Raw genomic sequence first — 8,965 nt, 5'->3', positions numbered from 1 at the left:
GAAAGAGTGAAGTACTTGAGAATAACTATTTGGTTATAGGAGATGTCTATAAGGCAGGTGTGGTAAGTAACACATTTTACAGCTAATAACCCAAAGTAAAAATAAAATCTAATTTGCTCAGATTCATTGAAGTTTCTCCATTTACTTAGAGTTATGCTCTTTAAGAAGCCTTTTCTGTGTGTGGGGGAAGGAGAAGCATGCAGAGGTTCTAATCCTGAAAAGTATTTTATACCTGAGACATCCATTCTACAGTTGTGAGGAAAATCAAAAGCCTCCAAAAAGATGATGTTTTAAATTTTGCAAAACTTTCTGATCCATTTCCTGCTTGTGCTGCATGTGGTCAATGTAGAAGAAACACTGAGTTAAGATTCATAAGAAAAAGAAAAGATGGATATCAATAGAAAGTTTCATTATGAAGTTAGAAGCACATAGCTTTTGGTGTGTTTATCAAGATGGTTAGCAAGTGAAGATTAATGGAGCTAATTCACAGCATGCACAATTGTTTGGATGTGTGGAAGTGAATCATTAAACATTTCAAATTGATACACCCAGCTTGTAGAGACTTTTCTTTTTTAGGTCTGTCCCTTTTTTTTTTTTTAATGGTACACTTGTCTGGTATACATACTCTTTGCTGTCTGCAGGGCTCTCAAGCTACCTGTTAGCTCAAGATAGGCTAAATAGTATCATCCTGTATCTTACGCAGCAGATGGTGAGAGTAGATTGCCTTTTCACCCATCCTAATTCTGTCTTCTGGCAAGAGGACTGCTGTGTGCTTTATAGCAATGTCACAGGTGCAACAACGTCGTGCTATGGCCCTCCCCTGTTATTGCAATGTAAAGTGGAAAATTCAGCCCATTTTGCCAGCTTTTCACTGTATCTCATGTCTTTGTCCTCTGATGCATCATAATTGCCTACCTACCATTCCATGTGTAAATGTCAGAACTCCTGAGTTTGTCAGTAAATGAAGTTAATAATTCCAAAATATGGAGAAGATGTGAGTTTGCATATTTATATACTCCCAGTGCAGGACAAGCTGAATAAAACTATTAGCGGTAGTTTTGTTTATCTTCCATCTTACTGAATCGTTGCAGTTTTATCCAATTTGATGATGACATGCTTGTAAACAGGGCTTTATAAAAACATAGTATGTTTGAGAATGCTAACAATAACTGGAACAAAAATAATTTCATAGGCCTGGGTTTGTGTAACTTAATTCAATTCTCAGCAGGCTGATTCCATATTGCAGAAATGACTGCTACCCTTGACTATGTTGTTTGCAATTTAACAAGAAAAGAACAAGCATGCTTGTGGGCTGTATTTGTGCTGCTTTGCCAAACTAATCTGGAACAAACATGTTTAGGGTAGTTTGCCCTGCTTATAATCTAAATCAGGTGACCTCACAATGACCTTTTGCTAAAGACGCTTATGCACAGAAAGAAGACCTTGAAATAGGATTGGTTAACTTCTCAGTCCTCTGTGGATTCCTCTGGACTATCTATTCACTGTATTAAATAAATAGTGTTAAATAGGTTGTGCAATTTTTGTTTGTCGTGTTCAGGTGTTTGTACCAGGTTATATACCTTTGAACAGGGGTCCTGATTGTCATTCTCTGAGAAAGCAACATACTGTAAATATTATTTGAAAAATAACATACGACAGATTTCAGAGTGGTATTTCTTCTTTATGTTTGTGTTCTCTACCAGTAAATTTTCCATAACATTCAGTAAGTGACCTATTACATGGCGCGACATGAAACAAGCCCGTATCCAGAGCAGGAACGAATCGCTCAAACGCCAATATGGTGTGTAGCGAGACTCGTTTATTGTTTACATTACATCCCAATTTATAGACTCTTGTGCACTCGACTAACTACATGGTGATTGGATAGTGTCTCTGTTACACAGACAGCACACATCTCTTAAAGCACTATAATTGGATAAAAGGGGTTAGATCCTACGTGGTGAGTATTTTGGTTAGAATTAACAAACAAGGCTAGTAGAGATAGTATTTCCCACACGATAATACTGCAGCTGGGTTTCTGCTGCTAAGTTTCCCAGAGAGAGTAGCATATTTTCGTAGTTCTAATTTCTGCTAGAAAAATACACCAACTTTATCCACCTGCTTTATTTCCAGATACGATGTGCTTTATCAATTTCAGTCTGTTTGAATGCTTTGTTGTAAAGGATGAAACTTTTTTTTTTTAATACTAAAGTAGTGAGCTTCATCTGATTTGAAGCATAATTCTTTTTATAATTGGCAAGTGTTCCATGTAAAAAATCTACTTTATTTTGCAGGTGTCCTCCAAATGATGCAGGCTAGAATTGGGGCTCTACAAAGTACTGTTGATAGGTATGCCATTCATTATGTGGTTAGCAAGTACACATTCTTAATCACTCTATCATGTTATTTATTAATACTGCTATAACTAAATTTCTCTTCTTATTTTTAGAATTAGAGTAAAAATTGTTGACCCCTACAACAAAATAGTGTCTCGCACAGCTCAGCTCGCAAAACTTCAAGTAAGTTGTATTAAAAAACCTTTTTGGTACATGTATTATTTCTGATTTGTCAGACATGGGTGAGATTTTCGTACTGCAGTAGCTTGTAGTTCGTGGTTAATATTTCTTAATGAAAATCAGTATTTGTGTGTTTCTTTGTGAGCTACTTTGAAGTGCTCCCTATTGTGAAGTAATAAACTGACCTTTACACTAGCTAAGTGAGTTTTTGTAGAGATTGAGGGAAGAGGGAAGGGTTCTCTGAGTAGAGATTAATTGAATTCTCATTACTGTTTGTATAATTTTGGTATTTAATGATATAGTGCCATTGTGTAGAAGGGGCTTTTCTCCTCCAAGTTAAGGCATGCTTGGCTGCAGTTTAGTGAAGAGTTTAGGGTATTAATTATTTCAGAATAAGTTGTAAGTCATGGAGCCAGTTGTGGTTCTGGAGATTTATAAGCAGAGGTACATAGTTGTCCTTGTCTTTCGAATTTAAGTGGAGTCTACAGGAGAATCTAGATCTCTGTTAGAGGATAGGAATGGGAGAGAGCTTATCACAGTGATGCTAAGTGTCAAACACTTCCATTGTTGTTTATATAATAGCTGAAAACTATTCCATAGATTTTCAGGAGTCATGTAGCTGCATTCTATTCAGTTTATGGCTTGAAAATCAACAAAACTCCAAATCCACAAGTGTTTATGAGTTATTGTATGAACTAACTGTCTTTGCAAGTTTAACTTAGCTTTGCAGAACTAGAACTTAGCTTTTAGTAGCTGCAATATGAGCTGTGGATATACACTCAAGTAGACTCATCTGCGGTGGCTGCTGTGCTGCGGTAGAGTAGATGAAGCTGCAAACTGTCATGCAGTTTCTAGTCTTGAGGCCTGGTGTAGCAGCTGCGCTAGTCTCTTGGCTGAACTTCTGTTTTCTACATTACTTTGAGTAGCAGTGAAGTTCGGCAGGAAGCTCTTAACACTGTTCAGCCAGTTTGTTGAGCTGCTTTTCCTGTTCTTCTCATCTCCAGCTGTTACTGTTTTGCCACTGGGCGAAACTTCCATCACTTCCATGTGGCAGGTTAGGTGCCGGTTTTTTATGTTCTCTGACATATGTTGCAGCCTTGGAAAGGGTTGCAGGAATTTGGGGTGAAGATGAAGATATTTGTGCCCTGATCTTACACAAAGTCAAATTGCAGAAGGATACTTGAAAAGAACGAGTCCCTCAACTTAGGAAATGTTTCTTGGATGCTCTTGGCTACTTCTTTGCTGTAGCAGATTTACACGGATTTTCCTGTGGTGTGAAAGCAGCATCCGTCTGATGTTAGCATTATTCAGCCTGTACCAGAAAATTTGTAATAGCTGGCTTTTCCTGGTTAAAGTCAGAAAAAAGAGGTGTGGGTAAGGGGAGCCTTCTAGGCTACCCTTCCTAGAATCCAAATCCACTTGCTTACCTCAATGTAGAAAGAGGAACAGTGATTCCAGCTCCTCTGCCATTGAGAGTCCTTCCTTGGCATGAGAGTTACTGTCCCTTATTGTGTCAGCAGATGCTTAGTGAGTGCTTCGTGTTGCACTGCACTGATGGGAGAAGTTGGGCGTCAGGACACCTGAATTGTGGACTTACGGAGATTTGAGTCAGTAGGCCTTTGAAATCTCAGCCCTCCTCTCTCCCAAGATGCACAGCTGTGGTGTCTCTTACCTGGTTGCCTTGTTTGTTCAGGAAGGAAGGGTGTCAGCACAGCAATTCTCTTCGTGGTGGTAGCAGGGTATGTGACATGCAGTTGCTCCCAAATGCAAGTCTTGTGGCATGGGAAACCTTCAAACTTGCTAGTTTTATGAGTTCATGTACAGAACTATTTCTTCATGTAGAGTAAATAGAAAAAGAGGTTGCTCTCTGTCAAAATATGTAGGGTTGGCAGGTATGTTATGCTGAACTGTGGTGTTTAAGGGCCTCTGTACTCATGATATTATTTTAGTGCTTTTCAATTGATTGCTGTGGGACTGCTTACAAACTGAAGGAATATTTGGCTCACATAAGGCTGGATTTTGCCATCCTTAATTGTTTTTAATATAGTCTGGCTTTTTCATAAACATTCTCCCTGCAAATTCATTCTCAAACTTCAAATCTAAATCTTCTGAATTCTAAATCTCTGCTGTGTGCTTGTGTATATTGTCTTGCTCTGCTCTTAGAACTTCATGGCATCCCAATGGAACAGCAGACTCACTAAGCTTACTTCCTACTTTAAATCATACTGTCCTCTTCTGAGTCTTTCCTTAGCAGATCACAAGAGAAATGGGAATTGTAAACAGCTGAAGTATGGAGACAGAGAGTTTGGTCTTCAGAGGTGTGGCTCTATTTAACCAAATGTTCCTACATATTCTCTTATTTTCAGATATCTCAGTGTTTAAAAATCCTTATATCAGCCAAATATTTAAAACCCCTTTTAAAAAATAATAATTATGTATTTTAAAGTTATTTGCTCTTTAAAATATTCACCACTAGCAGATTTCATCCTGGAGCTACTATATTTAAATAGTAAATGTAGTCTGAAGATAGCGGACTGTCTTATCTTTCTTCAGGCTTCTGATATATGTACATTTGATAACTTTACGATCTTGCAGATAGATGCAATTGCTTGTATGAACTACACACTGGCACATTTTCAAGTGGTCCTCTCTTTATAATTAAATCTTCTTTCAATAATTTCTTAAAATTAACTTGAGATTAAAAGTAAGGGCTTTTTGATTGCTCGAATGATAGCAATGATGTCTGCTAGTGTTGATATGTTGCTTTAAATTTCAGGAGATAACTGACTTTGAACAACTCAAATAAATGGAGATACTTGTGTGACAGTCTTTGTCAAGGATACTTTCAGTAGCAATCACTGTGAAGCTAAGAGTTCATCTTCAATGTCTTTGTATTTTTGGCTTCCTAATTCCCAGGGCCAGAAGTTAATTTTTTTTTTTTTCTCTCTTATGGGAAGTAACTTTTCTGAACTCTTATTCAATATCATAGTCTTTTTAAAAGATTGTTTCTTGGGACAGGAGATAATGAGCAACAACTCAATGAAAAGGAAATAATCCTTTGACATGTAAAGTAAAAGACAGTCAGAAGATAACTGAAGTTGAATTTCTAGGGAAGAATATTAGCCAGAGGTACACAATTGGATTAGCGAGTAATTAAATTTGAAAGCAAAATGATAATACTCTGCCCTCTTACTCGGTGAGGCACAATGTACCATATAGAAAGCTATTTTTGATTAATCTTGCAGAAATTTAGTTCACAGATATGAAAGTGATATGTGGATCAAGATTTTTCTAATTAAAGGAGGGAGTTAGTAAAAACTAAGACGATAATCTTTCAAAGTAGGATAAGCCCCGCTTGGTTCTCAGTAATGGTAATAGAAATCATGTGGTTAAGTTGTCTTAGAACGCTTAGGAAGCTTGCACTTCAGACTATGTGGTACAGAGTGAAAAGCAGAGAGAGTAATTTTGCTTTCGGTGATTTGCCTCAGTGGGGCTTTTTCTAATTCTTCCTTTTTGTTCTGTCTAGATGTTTAATAAAATTAAACTATAAATGTTTTTGTTTTGTTTGGTTTGTGCTGGCCTAGGGAAGAAACTGAAAAGTGGTGCTGTCTGCTGAATATTGGTTGAAATGACTCACTTGTGTATGTTTTCATATGTGCACTTTAACATTAGTTTTCAAGATACTGAGTTCAAAGTTCAAAGTCTGTCAGACACAAAATATTTTTAAAAGTAATTTTAATTTAATTTTCATATCAGTAACATAGATATTTCAGAGGCTTTGCCTTTAGTAACAGGGAAAATACCTCAGAACAACTATGTCTTGTTCCAAATTTCTCATTTATCACTCTTGTTAATCTGATTGCAGATTTTGGGCCATACCTATGACCATACTGAAATACACATACTTTTTAACCTTCTCTGGAATTGCATTTCTGAATCCTAGTTTAGATGTTGCCCACTCCAGAGCATTGCTGCTCCTGTAGCACGTACCTCCTTAGCTCCACCGGCCAATGCAGGCCCAGAGGAACTCTGCACTTGATAAAAGTCTTACTGGTTCCATGTCTCGGTTATTTGCTGTGTATAAGAACAAAAGCTGTTTCAAGATCTTAGCTGAGTGAAAAAAATCATGAAACCATTATGTTTGATTCAGATGTCAGCAGTGCCTTTTTCTTCTAAATTGGTGCTAATGAAAACATATACAGATAAGTTTTCTGAAAATTTACATATGCATCCGTCGTCTTAATTTTTAGCTAAGAATGCTGTGTATTTTAGTAAACCTGTGAAAGAATGTGCACTGAACGAAGGTGACTGGCCTTATGAAAGTTTGGCTGAAAAATGAGTTTTTACATATATTCCTACCATAAGAGATAATACCTGTAATAACAATTCAGCCTTGAAGTTTTATTGTTCTCTGACCTAAGTGCTGCCATTTTGCTTATTCTGGATCAATATTTGCTTGGCAAGGCCAACTTCTTAGTTTTACCAAAGCTTACAGAGGGGAGGAATATTGAGGAGAGACACACACTGTAAAATAAAACTCACTTCCAGTGAGAACTTGTCTCTATCATAGGGTTCTGAGCTTTCCTTTCTTTTTTGTAGTAATGACAGCATAATCTTTGTAGCCTTGTGAGTATAATTTCCAGCTTTAGAAAGAATTGGTCTATATTGCATAAAATCATGTTTAAAAAATCCTGAAAAAAGGTATTTCAGCGTTCTCAAGTTCCTTGTTTTTATTTGCATTCGTATTTCCTATTTTGGTTAAAATATTTCCATATTTAGAGGCCTAATGTTATGTGATCATAGTGTACTGATAGATAATATCCCCTAATGCCATGATTTCTCTGCAGGCTGCCTGTGACTTGCTGCGGAGGATAATACGCATCTTATATCTCAGTAAGAGACTTCAAGGACAACTGCAAGGAGGAAGCAGAGAGATAACAAAAGCTGCCCAGAGTCTCAATGAACTTGGTGAGTCCTTAGTTACTTTCAGAGGCATTTTTAGCTTGCGCTCATATGACTCACACTTGTGTTTGACTTAAAAAGAAAGAAACCCCCAAAACTTTTTTTACTGTGGTTCTTGCTGTATACTTCCTGGTTCGAAGTGAGAAGTGGTGTGGTCAGAACTCACTAGTACTTTCAGTCTTTTCATATGACTTCTCTAGATAAAGGTATTTAATAACATGAAAATTCTATGATAACAACTTGTGTTCTTTTGAGCAACTATTTTTTTGTGAAGCAATTAATTTCTTATTGGTTTGTGCCTTCAGAGGCAGAAGATATATGTGTAGCTTTTGAAAGACATTGCACTACAATAAGGCATAGTTTGAATTACAGTTTATGTCCTAAAAGAAAATTATTGGCCCTGTGACCTTCATGAAAGCCATGTGTGATACTATATACAGCTACCAAGTCTAATTTAGATACTGGAAGCATTCTGCTGCAGTAGCAACTAATTTACCCTGTATTTTATTGGCTTCTAGGAAGAATGATGAAGTAGTTCTCAAGAAGGTCATGTTACATTGCTAGATTGTTTTCCGTACTTGAGCGAGCTTGGGTACTTCCACACTGTGCTGCAGGATGCAGTGAGAAGCATCCCATTAGTTGTGGAGATCAGTCATTGGTGTTGTGTATGGTATCTTGCCAGCTGTTTCTCCTTTGATTTAATGGTATTCAAATTTCAGCTTCCAAAAATAGGTTGTGGGATGGCTGAACTATTAAACATTCAGAATAATCCTGAGGTTTATTGTGGGTATTTGTCAGTACTGCTCTTTTTATAGCGTGTAATCAAAAAATTATTAGGCAATGACTTAGTCTTATAATTAGCAGATGCTGTGTTGCAAAGGAAAAGTTTATGTATTTATTTAGTATATCAGTTTGACTGAAGCACTTAAGCATCAGTTGTAGCATTCTAAGCTAGAATATTTTTTTCTAATTTTCTATTTTTTCTTAATTTTCATTTTCTCTGCATTTTGGTCTCCCTTCACGTCTTCAGGATATATGAAGTAATACTGTATTTAACTACCTGAATTAGAAGACTTGTGGGATTAATCTGAATGCTAAGTACTATTAAAATGATTAGCGCAATTTAATGGTAAAATCTGAGATGTTTATCTTGTGTAGCTTTTAGGATTTCTTTATTTCAAAGAAAGTGCCTTTTATTAATCTCCTTCCTCTTTTTAAATTTCACCATTTAAAAAGAGCTTGCGCTTTCTTTTGTTGAGGTGTCACAATCTTCTGAGTTTCTTGTTTTCAACTTCTTGGTCTTTTCTTGAAGCTTAGAAAAGTCTGAGTTGTTATTACTGTTAAAGATGAAGGGAAGCATGTATCCTAAGGAATGAGTTTCACCCTGCAGTCCGTAGTGGGGGAGCCAAGGCTTGTGGTTGTTAATCTTTAATTCTGGATGGTTTATGGCCAAATAAAAGCCCTTGCCTACTGTCATTTCTCTTTCC

At 36.8% G+C, this 8,965-nt stretch overlaps 1 protein-coding gene across 1 annotated transcript in view; it reads left to right on the top strand.

Annotated features, from left to right (window-relative positions):
* The window catches only part of COG5 (component of oligomeric golgi complex 5), a gene marked incomplete at its 5' end in the record, with an annotated part of 9,720 nt that extends 1,707 nt beyond the window's left edge, over positions 1-8,013 (top strand). Inside the window, 4 exons of the mRNA XM_010134931.1 lie at positions 2,295-2,349; positions 2,450-2,519; positions 7,364-7,484; positions 7,997-8,013. Coding sequence (XP_010133233.1) covers positions 2,295-2,349; positions 2,450-2,519; positions 7,364-7,484; positions 7,997-8,013 — 263 coding nt within the window. The remainder of the gene's footprint in view (positions 1-2,294; positions 2,350-2,449; positions 2,520-7,363; positions 7,485-7,996) is intronic.
* Between the last annotated feature and the right edge of the window lie 952 nt (positions 8,014-8,965).

The sequence above is a fragment of the Buceros rhinoceros genome, unplaced genomic scaffold (genome assembly GCF_000710305.1).
Source record: "Buceros rhinoceros silvestris isolate BGI_N320 unplaced genomic scaffold, ASM71030v1 scaffold3834, whole genome shotgun sequence".
NCBI lineage: Eukaryota > Metazoa > Chordata > Aves > Bucerotiformes > Bucerotidae > Buceros > Buceros rhinoceros.
Note: the sequence above shows the minus strand (reverse complement) of the source record. Positions and strands in the feature narration are given on the sequence as shown.